This window comes from Penicillium griseofulvum (assembly GCF_001561935.1).
Source record: "Penicillium griseofulvum strain PG3 chromosome Unknown contig_95, whole genome shotgun sequence".
Lineage (NCBI taxonomy): Eukaryota > Fungi > Ascomycota > Eurotiomycetes > Eurotiales > Aspergillaceae > Penicillium > Penicillium griseofulvum.
Window position 1 is genome coordinate 675,300 of NW_024467454.1, and position 19,191 is coordinate 694,490.

At 51.6% G+C, this 19,191-nt stretch overlaps 6 protein-coding genes across 6 annotated transcripts; 2 read left to right on the forward strand and 4 right to left on the reverse strand.

Moving 5' to 3' along the window:
• Nucleotides 1-352: 352 nt before the first annotated feature.
• aguA (alpha-glucuronidase) lies at nucleotides 353-2,860 on the reverse strand (the record flags this gene model as incomplete). Its single annotated transcript, XM_040793487.1, has 1 exon — nucleotides 353-2,860. One exon carries the CDS (start codon nucleotides 2,858-2,860, stop codon nucleotides 353-355), a length of 2,508 nt encoding a protein of 835 aa, XP_040648342.1.
• Nucleotides 2,861-3,499: 639 nt separating this feature from the next.
• Nucleotides 3,500-4,055, reverse strand: PGRI_057750 (60S ribosomal protein eL30; the record flags this gene model as incomplete). The annotated part of the gene is made up of 3 exons (XM_040793488.1): nucleotides 3,500-3,595; nucleotides 3,778-3,932; nucleotides 3,986-4,055. 3 exons carry the CDS (start codon nucleotides 4,053-4,055, stop codon nucleotides 3,500-3,502), a joined length of 321 nt encoding a protein of 106 aa, XP_040648343.1.
• Nucleotides 4,056-4,332: 277 nt separating this feature from the next.
• met2 (homoserine O-acetyltransferase) lies at nucleotides 4,333-5,888 on the forward strand (the record flags this gene model as incomplete). The annotated part of the gene is made up of 2 exons (XM_040793489.1): nucleotides 4,333-4,369; nucleotides 4,426-5,888. 2 exons carry the CDS (start codon nucleotides 4,333-4,335, stop codon nucleotides 5,886-5,888), a joined length of 1,500 nt encoding a protein of 499 aa, XP_040648344.1.
• Nucleotides 5,889-6,939: 1,051 nt separating this feature from the next.
• PGRI_057770 (uncharacterized protein) lies at nucleotides 6,940-8,355 on the forward strand (the record flags this gene model as incomplete). The annotated part of the gene is made up of 1 exon (XM_040793490.1): nucleotides 6,940-8,355. One exon carries the CDS (start codon nucleotides 6,940-6,942, stop codon nucleotides 8,353-8,355), a length of 1,416 nt encoding a protein of 471 aa, XP_040648345.1.
• A 378-nt stretch (nucleotides 8,356-8,733) lies between these two features.
• Nucleotides 8,734-11,404, reverse strand: PGRI_057780 (beta-glucosidase; the record flags this gene model as incomplete). Its single annotated transcript, XM_040793491.1, has 3 exons — nucleotides 8,734-10,579; nucleotides 10,655-11,261; nucleotides 11,335-11,404. The coding sequence occupies 3 exons, from the start codon at nucleotides 11,402-11,404 to the stop codon at nucleotides 8,734-8,736; spliced, it is 2,523 nt and encodes an 840-aa protein (XP_040648346.1).
• A 645-nt stretch (nucleotides 11,405-12,049) lies between these two features.
• PGRI_057790 (putative THO complex component (Rlr1)) lies at nucleotides 12,050-19,131 on the reverse strand (the record flags this gene model as incomplete). Its single annotated transcript, XM_040793492.1, has 2 exons — nucleotides 12,050-14,231; nucleotides 14,291-19,131. The coding sequence occupies 2 exons, from the start codon at nucleotides 19,129-19,131 to the stop codon at nucleotides 12,050-12,052; spliced, it is 7,023 nt and encodes a 2,340-aa protein (XP_040648347.1).
• Nucleotides 19,132-19,191: the final 60 nt, after the last annotated feature.

Genomic DNA, 19,191 nt, shown 5'->3' on the forward strand with positions numbered 1-19,191 from the left:
CATACATATATGTTTCTCCCCTTCTGTAATTCAAGTAAATTTTGAAAGTCTTTGAAGATAGTTTTAAACATTTGTTCTTATCCAAGCAACTACATCAATTGACTAGTCATTGTACTGCAAGCTGCAACGCAGGCCTGATAGACCAGATGCGGCTGAAGTGAATCAGCATTTGGCATAAGTTATATCAGTGGCAGTTCACTAACATTGTCTACAAATTCTGCCATATACTCAAAATTATATATATTCATAGAAGGCTGTCATGATAGTTTGCAGTTGAAGTGAGATACTGCAATTGGAGAGGCAGCTAACGTAGATATATCGACAGTGATCTAGTTATTTGACAAGAGGGCTTCTAATCTACAATACCCGCTGGCAGCAAAGCCACATAGTCCAATGGCGCCAGCTCATTGCCGTCAGGCACGCCGACAATCTTTAACGTGTCACCCTTGCGAACCTTGACGCCCCGGAACTTGATACGAATCGCCGAATGCCCATCCAAATAGATAGAGGGCGTATGGCTAAAGGTATCCTCACTATCACCAACCCATTCGCCAATTTTCCGATTGTTCAGATAGACTTTCCACTGTGATTGGCCACCGTAGACATCGTAGTAATTCACCGCAAGGTCATAGATCCCAGATGGGAAGTTAATTTTGGTTGAAGCGGTGCCAGCTGCACCGTTGGAAGCCGTAACAATTGCAACAGAACCAGAGGCTGCTTCATGGGGGCTGACGGTGTAATTCTTGTAGCCTTCAAGCTTCATGTCTTCCGCTTCGATGCGCCATGGGTGGTGGCCGACGCGCTTAGCCTCATCGGGGATTCCGGTAAGATTGTGGTAGAAGTTATTGATCGAATCTCTCCACACAATCGAGTGACCGCACTGATAGTCTAGGAAGTGCCGAACATGGTTGTATCGCTCAGGATCGATTTTACCACGAAGTGATTCCCACTGCGTGAGGAAGGTCTGGGCTGTTTCGGCACCGCTGTAGTGCTCATCGTAGAAGTGTTGAATAACGGTCTTCCCGGAGTCCAGACGATGGCTGTATTTCACATGGTGGAACCATAGCAGAAGATTGTCCGGTGTGGTCTCGATGTTCTCATACATGGCAGCGACTTCGTCCGGATACTGACCCGAAAAGCCCGTACCATGTGCCACCGTCCGATCCATTCCAATGCTAGTTCGGTTTGCGCGGGTCCATTGACCCCAGCCATTGTTATCTTGTGATGCAGGGTTGGGACCATAGTGGGTGTACAGAATATCCGTTAACGTCTGGATGCCCAGATTCCCACTGTATTGTTCGTAGGCGGGCCATGATTCCATGGACATGCGAGTGATAGTATCGAGTACCTTGCGGTCCAGACCGAAGGTCAGTCTAATCCAGTCTTGCAGAATGTCCTGAGCATCATCTGCCGGGTTCCAAGCCAAGCGACCATAGGCATACAGGTTTGACATAGACAAGTGGCTACCAAGCCAGGTAGTGTTTGTGCCCACGTTGACGACAGCTGCTGATCCGCCTAATTTGCGATTGAATCGTTTACCAGCCACGATATCGCGAACGAGTGATGGCTGGTTGTCGACGCGGAGGTCAGCGTCTAAAATCGTCTTCCAAAGGGGGGCAACATAGACCAAATGTGACTGTTGCCCAAGGTATTCTTGCGTAACCTGCAGTTCAATGGCCATGCTAGTCTTGAACAGATTCGCAAACAATGCCGATGGTGGCTCACGGACCTGGAAATCAATAGGCCCGTACTTGATTTGGATCACCACGTTGTCGTCAAATTCACCGTCTAGATCCTTGAAAAAGTCCACAGCAGCATTCGCACGATCATGTGTCCAGACTGACTCGTCCAGATGATGATCGTAGACAAACGCGCGATACATAACAATGCCACCGTAGGGCTTCACTTCTTTAGCGAAAAGGTTGGCTGCATCCGAGAGGGACCTATTATATGTCTGGGGGCCTGGCTCTCCCTCCGAGTCGGCCTTGATAAGGTAACCAGCCATGTCAGGAACTCGATCATAAACCTGATCTGTGATATCTGACCACCACTCGATGACAGATGCATCGAGGGGATCGAAAGTGGGGAGCCCTCCATAAGTCTTGGGGGAAGCGAAATTGAGCGAAAGGCCAACTTGTATACCATATGGGCGGAAGACATCTGCGATGCGTCCCACGCCGTCGAGGTTTGTTGGGGTCAAGAGGGTGGCATTGGCATTGACATTGTTGATAACGACAGCATTGATTCTGATCGAGGCCAAGAGGCGGGCGTATTCAGCAACGCGCGTTAGGTCGTCGACGATCTGACCATCCTTGAAGAAAATAGAGGGGCCACCATAGCCGCGTTCGATTCTTCCGTCCATGTTATCCCATTGATTCACCCAGCGAATAGGCGCAGAAGGATTAGATGCATAGGCGACCTTAGAGAAGTTTCCCTGTGCAAGCATCGACAAGTATTCATAAGTACCATAGAGCGCACCCCTTTCGTTTTGACCAAGGATTTGAACGTTTTTCCCCTTGGTGTCGAGCCAAAAGCCATCTTCTTCCAGTTCAGGTACATCTTCCACGGCGCCACAGACGTCTCGATATTGGTCAACCGTGCCAACAATAACCGAGGATTTCTTGCACTTGTTGTGTGTGACTTTCAGATGCTTCCCATAAACACCCTTGAGACCATTTTGCAACTCCGTCCCCGCAACATACACCGGACTTTTCTCAGTCGCATTGAGGGTGACGATATTCGAAGGGAGGTTGGAATGGCATTGACCTGAACAGGGTAATGATGCGTATCTCAGCCAGCCATTGAGGCCATCCTCAGCGGCTGCAAAGCCCAACGAGGCAAATAAGAGGAATGTACGCATTGTAGCCAGAGTTTCTGGTCTAGGGGGCGTATACCTAATCCCTCATTGCAGATCAAGTTCCCCTTTATATCAAATTCCCGCAAGAATCATACCACCGTGGCATTCGCCGAAAGCACATAGTTGTCGGAGAAACTTCCGGCTAAATGAGTGATCTATGCAAGCCAAGCAATACAGGCTATGTGCTTGAAGTGTTTCCCCGCAAAGAGATTGCGGAGTTGTGTGGGGGTTGGCATGGCACGGACATTAAACCTGAATTTCTTCAAGCCTAATGTTTTGAGAGCCACTGAGAAAAATGGTCCACGGGTATATACAACCTGTATTAGCCTGTTGGTTACTGGGTGTGGCTTATAGCTAGTAGGTAGCCAACATGAAATTAAGATCAGCGCCATGAGGCCCTATAGGTACTAGGCAAGGCCTATGTTAAGACAGAAAGCGGCAGACTCAGCATAATGGAATGCATTTTAGGCTATTTCTAGGAGTTGTCGGCGTCTGTCGGCGTCTGAAGACGGGTATCTTCACACGCTTGTCTAAAAAATGCCTAGTTTGAGGATACATAATTCATCATTACTCGTGGAAAAAGTTTTCGTTCAAGAATGGTTCAAGATTCTATTTTTCTAGGCTCGCAACAGGGCGATACGCTTAAGCCTCACGGCTCAGGATGTCGGAGTCACCGGCATCGAGGATAGCCATGGCGGAGCAGCGGAAGAGCTTACCGCAAGCGGTACCGAGCTCAATCTATATGACGAGTTAGTCCAATTCGCTCTCCGGGATGCCTTTCGGTGATCCCTTCGCTGAGCAACTTCACTCTCCGAAGTGGTAGTTTTGACCACTTCTTCTCTGAGTAGTGTAGCTGACACCGAGGTATGACAGCCGAATTTTCAGGCTATCGGCCCGAAGGAAAGGGGAATGAAACGTACGTTGTTGCCGTTGAAGTGGTGAACGGGGGTCTTGGCGAGCATGGCGTAGTACTCAAGCTCGGACTTGCGCAGAGGAGGGCAGTTTCCGGAGATGAGGACCAGCTTGGCCTTGCCAGAGCGGAGAGTCTTCATGGTGGACTTGGTACCCATGGTAACTGAGAAATTGTCAGTGAATTACTCTTTTGTGCGATCGCAACGACCTGCTTACCCTTGCCAGACTTCATCACAAGCGCCAGGCGCGAGGAGAGGGTATCACCGGACTTCTTAGTCTTGACCATTTTGAATGTTTTGAGGGGGTTGGCTCGTAAGAAGATTTGTTGGACGGTTGGCTACGGAAGAAGAAAATTCGCACAGATGAGAAAAAGGTCAATTGTGGAGCGAGCCCTAGCCACACGTGACTCCACGTGATTGATTACCGCTTTATTTTCTGCCACCGGGATCGGAGACTATTGCGGGGTCTTTTTTGACTCACCCCATTTTATATTACTACAAGTACAATCTGTTCCCAATTCCCATTCCTTCTTTTTCTTTCTTTTGCATATTGTCTTTTTCACAATGGCTGAAATTAGCAGTACCCCTACTGCGCGGTACGGTCAGTTTATCCTTCTTCACTATTCTTACCTTATGAACCGCTACTAAATCCCGTAGAGAGAGTCGTTTCGCAACCTGAAAACCCCTATGCCCAGTTGATCGAGGATCAATCCATTGCGATCATCCCTTCCTTCAAACTTGAATCTGGTGTCACTCTTTACAATGTCCCAGTCGCATATACCACTCGCGGAACACTCGCTCCCAATGGTGATAATGTGCTGGTGATCTGTCACGCTCTTAGTGGCAGTGCCGATGTCGCCGACTGGTGGGGTCCTCTTCTTGGTGGTCCCGGCCAAGCTTTTGATGTCTCTCGGTTCTTCGTGGTCTGCCTTAACAGTCTGGGCAGCCCCTACGGAAGTGCAAGTGCTGTGACCTACAAGGATGGTAAGCCTGAAAATGGCTACTATGGACCTGAGTTCCCCCTAACGACTGTCCGTGATGATGTCAACATTCACAAACTCATCCTGGATGATCTTGGTGTGAAGCAAATTGCTGCGGTGGTCGGTGGATCCATGGGTGGAATGCTCACCTTGGAGTACGCATTTTTCGGCAAAGACTATGTGCGAGCCATTGTGCCCATTGCGACTTCAGCGCGCCATTCCGCATGGTGCATCAGTTGGGGCGAGGCGCAACGGCAGAGCATCTACAGTGACCCGAAGTACGACGATGGCTACTATGCATTTAACGACCCACCATCCACCGGCCTCGGTGCAGCTCGCATGTCAGCACTTCTCACTTACCGCAGCCGCAACTCATTCGAGTCTCGGTTCGGTCGCAATGTACCGGATCCAACCAAGCCTCGAAACATCAATGGCACCGAGAAGCTCCCCACTCCCCCGAACGAGCACTGGGCCATCCACAATGACGGACACCGTGGCGGAACAACTTCACGCTCAGAGAGCAGACAAGGCTCACCGGCTCCTGTGACCGAAGCCGAGGTCCAGTTCATGGACCCGCAATTCTCTGGCACCAAAACATTTGCCCCAGAAGTCGACACAAAGCCCAAGCTGACTGCATCCGGCCGTCCTCGTCCACCGACCTACTTCTCCGCGCAGTCGTATCTTCGTTACCAGGGTGACAAATTCGTCAAGCGATTCGATGCCAACTGTTACATCGCCATGACCCGCAAGCTCGACACACACGACGTGTCCCGCCGCCGCGGAAATGCCAGCGGCGACAATGAGGATACTGTTCTCGAGGCCCTCGGACGCGTAGAGCAGCCAGCTCTAGTTCTAGGTATCGAGTCGGATGGTCTTTTCACATTCGCAGAGCAACAAGAGATTGCAGCCGGCATCCCCAATTCTCGCCTCAGACGTATCGAGAGCCCCGAGGGCCACGATGCATTCTTACTTCAATTTGAGCAAGTCAACCGCCACATTGTCGAGTTTTTCCACGAAGTCCTGCCTGATATCATGTCGAAGTCAGGTGATGAAGGTGCCGCTGCTGTGGCTAGTGTCACTAAGCTGACAAAGAGCAGCACCTTCGGAGAGGCCGAGGTGGAGGATATCACCGCTTGGTAAAGCGATGAACCCCCAAAAAAAAGTATTGTCAGGCGCAGTTCTTTCTGCAGCCAATCCCATGCTCTAGCCTGGGTCCAGAATCCCGTGATGGGGTCCGCGACCGGGTAGATGTCATGGCGCATCAGGGGAAGTAGGTTGCCGTTCTTTTTTCCGTTCCGCCAGTCAGGGAGATGAGCATCCAACTGCCTCTCCCGTCTCTCACTTGGCCTTTTGTCCTTGTCCGAGAAGACTGTCAAAGAAGCATCCAACTGCTCTCCATCAGACCCGCCCTCTGGGTCAATTTCCGGGAGGATTCTCCCTCCGCCGGGGGTGATGGGTCCGTTTTACTGATAACCATCGGTTATCTTTGCGACATGTTCGCATTTATTAAAATAGAAAATCAATAGAAAATCAATCAAACATATATTTTGACTTTAAAGCAAACATGAGGGTAGATGCAGTTTATATTCGATAGCTCACATGGCAATAGGGGGAATATGCAGGGTAATACGCCTCGGTTTAAATGAAGGGTTCATGGTAAGTTGGCCCGAGCGGAATAGAGTGGCTTCTAGGCCCTTTTATATTCTTTTTGAGACACTTTTTCCAAATTTATTCGGGGAGTATACTAAAGCGTTATAGCGTATAATAATAGTATGAGAAAAGAGAACAGAAAAAAAAAAGCCCCCAATTTGAGTCACAGTACTCCGTACATGTAGGCGCTTAGACCCTTGAAATGTATCACGGCCTAACTACATCCAGCGAGGTATCTTTATCTTCGTAGTTCTAGATAGTATAAGCCCTATCTTTCTTATGCAGACTAGTTTCTCTCCAGGGTTTTTCTTTTATATTTACTTTTTTTTTCCCTTTCTTATATTCTGACATTCCCCCCGCATACCAGACAGTTGTGCCGACAACGAAACTTCCTACATAGTTCGGGAAATTGCTAGATCTTTCAATCGGAGGCTATTTTCATTGTTTACGTTCCTCTCTTGGGTCGATTTGAGCCATATTCATACATCCGATTCCTTGAGATCGGAGCATAAACAAAGATCAAAAGACCATTTACACCGAGATGGAGCACAAGTTATCGGCAAAAGCAACCAAAATACGCCACCGTCTGACCTTCACCAAAAGTAGTTCCGCACGAGGTCTAGCATCACCACTAGTCTCGCCCGTTGAACCCAATCCATCAAGCAGTCGTCCCCGATCAGCGACCAGTCCTGAATCTCCTCACGACGAGCCAACATGGGACAGTGACCCAGATTCCAGTCGAGGCTACAGTTTCACAGATGAGCCAGGCTACTTCCGCCCTGCGTCGCCGTTCATTGACCGCCAAGAGATCGGAGAAGACCTCGAAGCTTATATCAAACATGCCTGCGCCATGCTATCTCACAGCATTGACCGTGGTATTCCAGCCAGATTGGCCAACCGAAACACCGTGCCAGTCCTAACAAATGCACAAAACCCAGCCGGTCAGCCCAGTGTCGATGCAGCACCTTCATCTTTAGAACAGCATGATATGCTGCTATCGGCGCCCAAACCAATCAGTCCCGAAACAGAAAGCACCGAGAAACATGATTCCGGCGTCGGTATGAGCTTCAATTCACCCAGCCAACCGGGGAAACCATACGACAACAGCGTATCGAGCACCGATGCCCCAACGCGGTTCTATAACAACCAACCCTCCGCCTCACCACCACATAGTCCATCAGAACCACTATTCCGAAGCCAGAGTGAAGCAACAACAGTCGAAAACAAAAGGGAGCGATCCTCTTCAAGCCCAATTCCATTCCCATACAGCCCTCCCCAATTCAACGAGTGGAAATTCGAGCCAATGACGCTCGACAGCCCAGTCAGCCCACTCAGTGAAACCGACGAAGGCTTCCAAGCGACCGAGTCCGAGCTCAAGACAGAGCCACGGACCGAGAGCCGCAACGTAAACGAAAACAAACCCGAGACATCTTCTCCAGCTATATCCCCACCTGGCAGTGGAGTAGAAAGGACTTGGCTTCGCGCTAGCAGAGACCTCCAACGCCAATTGGAAGAAAAAGCGACCACACAGGCTAAAGATCCGAAGCCTGTGATCCGTTTCTACAGTTCCTACAACCAAACAACAGGTGATTTCAACCGTGAGTGGTCGAAGAATTTCTGGGATCGGGATCCGAGTGTTTACAGCAAAGTCTCATTACCTTCACCGCTAGGTACCGCAAGAGATGCAGTGTCAAGGCCGGAAACAAGTCCGAGATTTGGTACTGCTTCGACGAATGAGGAAGAGGTGCCTGGCAGATACCCGTACCAAAGGTTTGCCGGGTCCAGTATGTCTTACTCGTCTTCTTGTTTGGGGAATGAGATTAAGCAGGGCCGTGTTTACTCTGTTGATGTGCCTGGTTCCTTTAAAAATAACCGGCGGAAGAAGGCTTCGCTTTTGTTTAGGAGGTTGGCTGGACTGGGAATGAAGAGGAAGGAAAATGAAAATGGAGTCTGTTGATGAGGTTTGTGGGCGTTTGAATATCCACAGGGATTGTTTGTTTTCTTTATCCAGGCCTATTTGTTTTGATGTCTGAGATGTTCTATGTATATACCCTTTTCTTTTCTGTTCTTTTACCATTTATAGTGCTTGGCTGAGGACATATGTTTTATTACTTTGTTCATTTCGCATCGTTTTCATTGAGGTTCTACAATGTATACGTGACATCGCCTACACCTTCTCATAAAACACTAGATCTACTTTACTATAGTACTATTTTGAAGTTCATAAAATAAAATTTTCCATTCGGAATATCAAGAAATCTCCCAAATGCCAAGCCAACCCAGATCCACAGATAAAAATAACATCACTCGTGAGACATGGTCCTATATAAAGACCTTACAGACCAAGCCAGAACCTCGTCTTGCCAACATCGAACTGGCCATGCAACTCCTCAGCCCCAGTACCCGTAACAAGAACCTTGTACGTTCCCTTCTCAGAGATCCACTGCTCCCGCTCCTCATCCCACCAACTCGTAGCCAACTTCTTCTCAACAACCAACTGCACAGTCTTAGTCTCACCAGGCTGCAAGAACACCTTCTGGAAAGCCTTAAGCTCGCGCACAGGACGGCCAACATCAGTCTTCGGTGGCACGATCCAAAGCTGCACGATCTCGGCACCAGCCACAGAGCCAGTATTGGAGACTGTCACGGTAGCAGTGACAGGCTCACCAGACTCAGTGTACTTGGCCTGTTCGGGAACAGTCTCGATGCTCAGATCCGAGCGGGCGAAACTAGTGTACGACAGACCATGTCCGAAAGCGAAGCCAGGCGCCACATCACTCTTCTCGAAGTACCGGTAGCCAACGTAGATATCCTCGCCGTAGAGGACGCGGCCACGCTCGGATCGGAAGTTCAGGTAGGAGGGGTTATCCTGCAGACGGCGGGGGAAGGTGATGGGTAGCTTGGCGGAGGGATTGACGTCGCCGTAGAGGACATCCGCGATGCCGTTACCGCACTCGTTGCCGCCGAACCAGGCTTGCACTAGGGCTTTGGCCTTGTGTTCCCATGGCATTGTGACCGGTGTGCCGGATTGGATGACGACAACTGCGTTCGGGTTCACCTCTAGCACACGGCTGATCAGATCATCGCTGCCGGGGGGTAGGTCCATGTGTTCGCGGTCGTGGCCTTCGGTCTCCCATTCCAGGGTGAGACCGGCGAAGATGACGACTTGCTCAGCGGTCTTGGCTTGCTCGACTGCGTTGGCGATCAATTCTTCTTGGCTCACTCGTCGGCTGGCACCGAAACGGAAGCCGCCTGGGCCGAAGGCGACAACTCCATGTGTGTCTAGGTCGGAGGTTGGTGCGCTGCCGAACTGGAAAACAACCTTGTATGTCTGGCCGGCCTTGAGCTCTTTGCTCCCGATCTCTTCGATGGTGGCGGTGCCGAAGAAGGCAGAGCCTGGCTTCTGGTTCTTGGTGTTGTCAACGACGACCTCGCCGTCGATGAGGAGTTGGCCTGTTCCGACGACTGTCACACCGAAATCGTAGACTCCGCTCTCCTCGGGGGTGAAGGATCCCTCCATATCGACGTAGTAGGTCATAGACTTGATCTTAGGGTTGACGTAGTCCATCAGGAATCCGGAAGACTCGAGCAGATGCAATTCGTCCACAACCTGTCGGTTCTCACCAGCGCTGGGGTGTTCATTGTAGACTTTGAATGTGAAGCCAGGTCTGCCATCTGCGGTCTTCAGCAGAGGGCCCAGAAGCGGCAGCTCCTTGTGGGAGTAGACACCCTGGCTGAACTTGACCTCTCCATTGCTCTTGGCAGAGACGCCATCGAATGGAGTGACAGTGTAGTATGGAGCCAGAGAGGCCGAGCCACCACCACAGTAAGCAGCAATCTTAGCGTTGGGCCCAATAACCAGCAGAGACCCATCCTTCTTAAGAGGAAGAATATCGCCCTCATTCTTCATAAGCACGACAGACTCGGCAGCAGCGCGGCGCATCAGAGCCTGATCTTCTGGCCGGTTGAGAGCCTTCTCAGGTGCTCCCTCTGGAATTCCCAGGGGCTCAACCCAGTTCACCAGGTTGAGGATATTGCGCACGCGTTCATCAAGCTGGTATTGGGCCACCTTGTTTGATGAAACAGCATGTGCAAGAGTATCACCACGCCAGCGGGTCTTACCGGGCATCTCAATGTCGAGACCGGCAATAATGGCATCGGAGGTACTGTAGGTACCAAACCTACAAATGAAAATCAAAGATAAGCTTCTGACCGAACACAAACGTTAACAGAATGAATCCGTCACCGATACTCACCAATCACTCATAATAAGACCCTCCCAACCCCACTCCTTGCGCAAGATATCATCAATAATAGCCTTGTTTTCGCTAACATGCGTCCCGTTAACCTTATTATAAGCTGTCATAATGCACTGCGAGCGACAAATCCGCATGGCCAACTGGAACGGCATCAAGTAAATCTCACGCAGCGCACGGTTAGTGACAATGCTGCTAACAGCCAACCGCTCATGTTCCTGGTCATTGCAGACAAAGTGTTTAAGCGTAGCAGCAACACCCTTCTCCTGCATTGCCTTGCAGAAGTGGCCGGCCAGCGTGCCTGAAAGCACACCATCCTCGGAGAAGGACTCGAAGCCGCGCCCTCCAAGCGGCGAACGCTGGGTGTTAATTGTTGGGCCTAACACGACGTGTGTGCCTTTTGCGATCGCTTCTTCACCCATCAATGCACCGACCTCCGCTAGCAACTCGGTATCCCAGGTAGCGCCGAGCGCTGTTGCACAGGGGAAGCATGCTGCTGGGATACCGTTGAAGAAGCGAGTACCACGGACGCCATTGGGGCCATCGGACATGCGTATCGCGGGGATGTTAAGACGTGGAATCGCTTCTGTGTGCCAGAAGTCACGACCTAGTAGGATAAGGTTAGTTTTAACTTGATCAATGGCTGGGATTGCATCTTCGGCAATAGGACTCAGTTTTACCAGATGTGAGGGCCACCTTCTCGCCGATGGTGAGCTCCTCAATGGCTTTTTCGACGTCAATTCGAGCCATAGTGCCAATATAGTGCTCTTTTGTATATTATTTGTTTTTGTTGTTCAATTGCTATAGGAAATGAAGCTTCTCAAGAGCTTAAGAAACCAAAATAGAGAAATAATATAGTTGGTATCTCAAAGGAAGAAAAAGAAACACCTTTTATACCCGAGAGGCCTCACGCAATATATGAAGGGTGGAAACTAGACTCTGAGGCGGGGAAAAACTGGTGATATCCAATAACAATGACTAGATGAGATACGAAGTTAGTCAAACAAATGATATTTCAAGATGTTGAACGAATAATCCACTTGGTCTTCCGATATCTCAAAGGGCCACGGAGGTAGTTGCGAGACCGAAGTTTAGCCGGCAGGGTAAGGCGGGGCAAGGAGGTCCGGATGTCGGGCCGCTAAGCCTGGGACTTGTACGTCAGGAGATAGAAGAAAAGTACAGAATAGATCGTTGAATACATTGAATATTGCATTTTTCATTTAGAAGTAAAAAAAAAGTACATGTGAAGAAGTGAAGTGGTTTGTCCCCAAACACCAGGCAAAATGCAAAGAGATAGGAAACAATCCCGAGGGAACATGAGGTTTGTAGCAAGTAAAAACAAAGTAAAAAAAGAGTCAAGTATCGTTCCTTCCAGGGTATCATGGTGGGTAAGAATCATGCTCCTCGACGAGGACGCTTGTTATCATTTCCCATTCTCATGCGTCCACCGTCAGTGCCATCGTCAGGACCCTGTCGACCACGTTTACGGTGCCCAGAGCCTCCAGAGCCACTGCCACCCTCGCGCTGGTGATCCCGGTCACGTCGGTCGCCACGGCGCTCACGTTCGCGATCCCGATTATCAGAACGGCTACCTCGGTCGCCAGAATTGAAACGACGCTCGTTTCCTTCCGGCATAGGGGGAGGTGGGGGAGGAGGGGGTGGTGGCGGAGCGTCCATGGAGGATGGGGGTCGCAAACGGCCTTCAGCCTCATGTGTCTCACTGCTAGGGGTTGGTCCAGTCATTTCCGACGGTCCATCGGGGCGATCACGTCGATCTCGACGTCGCAGCTCCTCGCGCGAGCTCTGAACCCGGCGCAGAGTCTCGCGGGGCTCACCAGTACCCTTCTCGTCGCGGCTTCCACCGCCTCCTACGTCGCTTCGACGGCTGCGTTCGCGGTCATTTCGACGGCCATCGCGTCGGTTGCGACCATTGCTGCTGCCATCACGACGCTCGATATCTTTCTCGCGAGGAGGCTCCATTTCACGGTTGCGAGTGCCAGTTTGTCCGGAGCGACCTCCCTCGGGAACAACATCATCAAGCAGGTCGCCACTTCGGCCACCGCTGGGTCTGTTGCGGGGTAGATCATCTTGAGGCCCTGCAGGGCCCATGGGTGGACGATTTGCAGACTGAGGCGATGGTGCCTCCATGCTGCTTGATGGGCGGTTGGCGCCTCTTCCCCGAACAGGCGGAGGGTTACCACCGCGGTCACCACCACCGCCACCACCACCAGACTGCTGGAGCATATTGTTGAGGCCTGCGAAACGTTTGTCGCCACGGCCACGCTCTCCACCGAAGCCTTGACCAGCTGGTCCAGATTGCGCAGACTGCGAAGAGGGTCCTCGGGGTGGTTGTTGTAGGCTTAATCCGCGAGGGCCCGAGGGAGCAGCAGCGGGGGCTGTAGGCTCATTGACAAGATTCCTGAGACGATCCGGATGAACCCCCGGTGCAGTACTTGAGCTTGCTGCTTGTGGGGTGACAGGTTGCTCGGGTGGTCCACGTCCACTTTGTCGGCCAGGGCCTGTAGGTGCCTGGCGTTCCGGGGCGGGCAAGGTAGCATTGCTTGAGCTGAGCATTGGAGGTGCTTGTCCAGGCATATTACGTCCACCGCGTCTTCCTCGAGGGCCAGCAGGAATATCAGATGGGGGTTCCGGCTGTCGAAGCCGACCATGAGCCATATCAGGAGCCGGTGCAGTGTCCCTCGGATCAACCTGTCGATCCGTGCGAGGACCTCTCGGGAGATCATCAATACGGGAGGACGGAGGGAACCCGGCAGGTCTGCGATCATCGGGTGGGGGGAATCGGTCGGGGCGGTTCGGTAGGTCAGCAGGTCTAGGCGGCGATAGAGGGCGCGACGGGTAGGACCTCCGGTCGTCCTTCTCACGTCGAGGAATATCGACTGGACGGTCCATATGCTCAGGCATCAGTTCTCCCCGCACAGGGGGATCGCGTCCATGGAACGAATCGTTGGGTCCAGGCCCACGCATACGGCCAGGCCTATCCATAGGCCAACCATTCTCGCGAGTAGATCGGGAATCGCGAGGTGGTCCACGGATGAGATCATCAGCTGGAGGTCTCATGGGGAAGTCACGATCACGTTCGTTGAGATGTTCGTTGAGACGTCCTCGAACATCGTTTAGAGAACCATCAAAGGAGCGGTTATGATCAGGGCCACCGTGACGACCGCGCGGCCCAAAGTCTGGGTGTCTTTCTCGTCGATCATCCAGTCCCTCGGGGCGTGGAGGAAGTCTTCCATCACTGTGTCGCGGCGGGGGACGAACGGGGGGATGGACTTGTTGGCGAATATCAGGTCTTTTGGGAATATCAGGCTGACGGGACGAAGTCGGGGCACGAGAATTGGGCCGAGATCGCACAGGGGGTTGTTCGCCGGATATACTGTCTTGGCCGATATCCCCAGTGATCACGGAGGGGGTGGTAGATCCGGCCTGAGATGGTGTTCCGGCCGGCTTGGCTTCACCTCCCTTGCCTGTACCAGCGTCAGTCATTTTCGCATCCTCAATCTCACCATCCTCGACTTCAGTCTTGCTGGACAATTCCTGCTTGGCCATAGCATCGTACCTGGTAGTGGAAAGGTTAGTCGTTGTGAGCATGTCGAGATGGTTAAGGGTGTCACTTACACTGAGGGTGGGTTGAATTCTGGGGCTGAGGCATTCAAGAGCGTTGCAGAGGATTGCGGAGTCCCGGGCTTTCCAGCCGCGTCGGCAGATGCTTGGGTACCAGGCTGAGCTGCCACCAAGTTGAAAGCCTGTGGCAGCATCCACTTCTTCTCGCGCCGGTTGAGGTCACCGATCAAAGATGCAGCGGGGATCTTCACGTCATCCCGCTCGTCGTTCTTGCTCAGGTGGTCAACGCAGTTCAAGATGTCGCGACCAATCCAGTTCACAGCAGGGAAATGCTTTACAACAGCCTTGAGCACACTGATTGCGTTTCGAATATGCATGTATTCACCGCTGCCGAGACAGCTCTTCAGTGCGTTGGAAAACAAGCGGTGCCATTTGTACAGAAGACGGCGGAAGTCTTCGAATTCCAAAAACATCGCCGGCACACCTTCGGAATCGACATTTTTCGCGAAGCCAGGAAGGTCTCTCTTCGCACCGAATGCCTCTTTCTCGTAAACTGCCTTGTCGGCATGCCATCTAGTAAGATCACGCAAGATCTCATTCAAGAAACGACCAAGATTGTCCGCTTCTTTGGATGTGCACAAGAAGATGAGAGCAGTGAGTCTCTGTTCGCGGAAAAGCTGGTCAAGAAGACCAACGGTCCGGAAATTGGGGGTTCCAGAGCTGTGCAGAAACTTCAACATCTTGAAGGAGAAAAAGGCATCAAGGGGGGACAAAAGAAGCCTAGGAATGAAGCATTGCTCCAGCAGGGCAATATTGAGGGAGTCATGCTTGAGGCGCATGCCGGCGAACCACTTGTCTTTCTCTTTCTGCAGCCGAGATCGTGTCTGCCCGTATGCTTTCAGATGATTCTTATTCTCATCTAGGATGCGCTCTTGTAGCTGGGTAATCTGGCGCTTGAGGTGCTCCTTTCGCGTTGTTCCCGCCACGCTAAGATCAGATCGGTCGTTGTTGATAGAGACGACTCGTCGTTTCAGTCTGTCAATTTCGTCTTCGTAGGATTTCTGCGGAATATGAACATCATAAAGGGCAAGCTGCCAGAATGTTGCATAGAAATGGGCACCGATAGTTTCCCATGTCTCGACAGGGAGAGCAGATTTGACATCGTTAATCAAGTCTTGCATGACGGGGTTGGCTGCCAATGGCTCGGCATTGACCGCAGGAACGAGGATGGAATCAGATCCGTTGGTCGGAATCGTAATTCCTGTCTCATCCTTATCGACATCCATGGCACTGTCTGCCGAAGTCTCGTCGGATTTCGTAGGTGTTTCTTCGTCCTCAACGGTGTCCATCTTGTTGTCGCCGCTCGACTTTGATAAAGAGGCTAAACGTTCTTTCTCTTGTTTTGATTCTTCAATGTCGGTGATTTTACGGGCGATGCTAGGCCGCCTAATCCAGAAGGCGATTTCGGGCTGAATTCCAAACTCCGTGACAAGGGATGAAAAGTCTGGAACAAAGGAATCAAATTCATCAACCGAGAGATTGCTGCGAAGTAAGTCAAGGTACTGGGTAAGAATTCGGTGGATCTCGTCGAAAATATTTCCGAGCAATTTGAGCTCCGAGGACGTTTCCTTGTAAACACAAGTCAGTCGTTCTTGGGCAATGGCGACCAACAGTTGGCCGGCGAGTCTGGTGTGGGTCAACGACTTGAGCAGTCTTTTGGAGGTAGTCTTTGACTCATGACGCCTATCCAGCAGTTGTAAGATGGTCTGTGATTGGAGAACATCACCACCGGCCATGGCCTGAATTTGAGCGTCATTGAAGTCGTTGTCAGAAATGATGCCAGCCATCGAACTGATCAGTTGCTCTAGCACAATGAGATCCGTTGAGTTGTTATGTCGTAGTTGTTCCACCACATACTGGAGGACGGGAGTAGGGTCCATCACCGAGTACCGCTTGTAAGTACGACCGGCGAATGTGGAGAGGGCGTTCAACCATCGACTTGTCAACAGCCCACCTTCCTGGACTCGACTTCGGCCTTTCTGGCCAAGCGAATTGATGAGAGACCAAGATAGGATGTCATAGCCAAGGTAGGTGAAATAGCGTGCGCATTCAACCACAACTTCGATCAGGTTTTCATACGACTCAATTTGGCTCATGGCGACGTTAATGACAATTCCGGGATTGGCGTAAGCAATCTTGGCCAATGCGCGGGCCATGGGTCGAATATTTGTCTTGCTAAGTCGCTTGAGGGTGTCCTTGGTTTCCGCCCTCGCCTGGTCGAAGGCCTCCTTGATGTCCGGCAGCCGGGACGTCTGTCCTGAGTACCATTCTGCGTACATGTTGTACCGCACATCTCGCGGGAAGAAGCTGATGAGATCAAAGACTTCATTGACCACACCAGGGTTTGCTTTTGTTAGACTGACAGCGGGTAGGAGAAGACGCTTGCAAAGATCGCGCCAACGTGTTCTGTTCTCTTCAGACCCGTCTTGGATCAAGCTTCCTTTACCAATTCGTACAAGCTTTGCCAATAGGCTCGCATCTTGTCCGATCTTGTGGCCAGAAAGGTTGAGGAAAGAAGAGCAAAGAGCAAAAACATCATCGATAGACTGACAAACGGGGATGTTATCAGCCCAATCATCCCAGTAGAACCGATAGTCGGTGCCATCGTTAGTGTCTTCCTTATCCAGTTGAGCCCATCGCAGAACTCGCCTCGCGGGTGGGGGCGTAAGTCCAATCTGGCCCTTCGCGCTGTTCTGATCGGAGGTCACCATGTATTGGGCTCCGGGGAAGTCACCAGTTGATGACAATGGTCGGAACTGGGCGTAAACCTTGTTCAAAGAGTGATGAAGGATACGGTGGATAAACTCAGGTAGCTCAGGGTAAGCCTCCATCAACCATGGGAACTTGCTGATGACGAAAAGTGATTCAGGAATGGCGCCAATGGCGAGGAGACTCTTGAGGAGCAGCACTTTCTGGTCTGATGGGTCAGGCAACTCGTTTTCCGTCTTGGATGTGCCCTTATCGGACTCTTGGTCTTTTCCAGGAGTGGCCACTCGCGGCTCGTCGCGCAGGCGAGAAGGAGGAATTGTGTCGTCCGACAAAGCGCCGGCCATCATCAAAGCGTTAATTCCACCACCTGGTCGGGCAGCCTTCACTCTTTCCGCTTTCTCTGCCATCTTTTCGGTCTTCAAAATATCCATGGTGTCGTCAGATCGCCAGAGGTGAGCATAAAGGTCACGAAGAGAGATAAAGCCAACTTTGATAAGTAGGGCAGCAAGGTAAATAAGATTGTCAGGGAGGACGTCCTCTTTGGTTCGAGCGGAAGAAGCATAGAATCGCAACTTGAAACCAAGCAGCTGTGCTGCAACCCGGTTGCCCTTCGGGGGTAGAGTGCCAGTCTCTTCAAGCCATGATCGTGTAGCATCTTCTTCAAAGGATGAACCGTTGGTTTCTGAAAGACTTCGTTGCATTTCCTCCTCTGAAATCGGTTTGCGACCGATCTCGAAGAAGGCTTGAAGTCCGATTTGCCTCACTCGATCCCAGAATTGACTATCGCGCTCCTCGTTCGCGCGCATGATACTGGATCGCTCCTCATCAGTCGTAATCCACCCAGTTGATCCAGGAAGTGCCCAATTCGGAATGCCGGAGTGGCGACAGCCTGGCTCTAGGTTGTGGAAGATGTCTTCCTTCGGCCACCAGGAGCTAGCTCGCAGAAGCTTCACGAAGAAACGATATTGCTTGACAAGAACAGCTGCAAACACATCCAGAGTGACATCTAGCACACGGCCAACATCCATATCAAATGCGCCAATCATAGCCTTGACTCTTTCAAATGTATCCTCAACCACTTCGCTCGACGGGGGCTCATTGTTGCTGGTGGTGAACAGCTCGGTGAGAAGTTTGGAGTATCCCTCTGATTCTTCCCGGAGAAGATTGTAGTTGGACTGTCGGTAGAGCAGATTCGTCTGCTTGCGAATTCCCATTCGCGCAAAGGTTTCGCGAACCAAGCCCAGGGCCTGCAATAACGGGGTTTCAAGCTGAAGGCGCATTAAAGAGGGATCGATGCCTGTCGCAAATACAAGTGGTTTGAGAGCCGGGTTCGAGGTATCAGCGTCAGTCACGATGGAAAGTGTATCGAGAAACAAGGAGCGCGGATCGATTGCTTGAGCCAAAGGCTTCCCACTGTCTGCATCCATATCCACATCCTGGGACACAGATTCTTCACCAATTATCTCCTTGATAGCAATTCCCGCATTCAATGGCGACAGTCGACCGTAGATCGCGGACCGTATAAGCTCCTGGTAGACAGATGCAAGCCGAGCTAGATCCTGTTGAAGGCGAGCCGCAGTCCCTTCTTCAACTACATGTTGCTTGCCTGTCGAAGCCCATTCCTCAACAGACTTATCGGTCACATATTCATAGTCATAAGGTGGAGGTGGGAGAGAGGGGTGGCGGGTGATAACCTCCGAGCCAGCTCGAGACGGCGTGTTAGGTTGCGGCTGTGAAGCAGGAGTATTCGGGGCAGGAGAAGGGGTAGGTCGCGGTGCGGTTGAGTCGCCGTTGTATGGCAAGGGTTCGGCAGGTTCCTTTGACTGATTTATTGGGGGAGGAGACATGGCGTTCGGTTCCCGATGCTGCGAACTCGAAAAACTCTGACCTTCGTGGGATCCGCGGCGGGAACCAGCCCGGCTGCGGTGCGATTGTCGGCGAGATCTGTCACGCGTGTCGTTTTGCTCTCGGGGGGTGGGGGATTGGTGTCCGGGGTTGTTAGGGTGGTGTGCCATGTTGAGGGTCCCAGGGCGATGGGGTGAAGGTCGTAGGTCATTGTTTCCAGGGTCGCCGCCCCACGAGCGCTCATTGCGCTTCCGCTTGCCATGCCCGTACCCAGGCGCCATGATAGGTGGCCGGGTTAGACACGAGGGGTTACAACGGTGGAACTAGACGCTAAAGGTTCC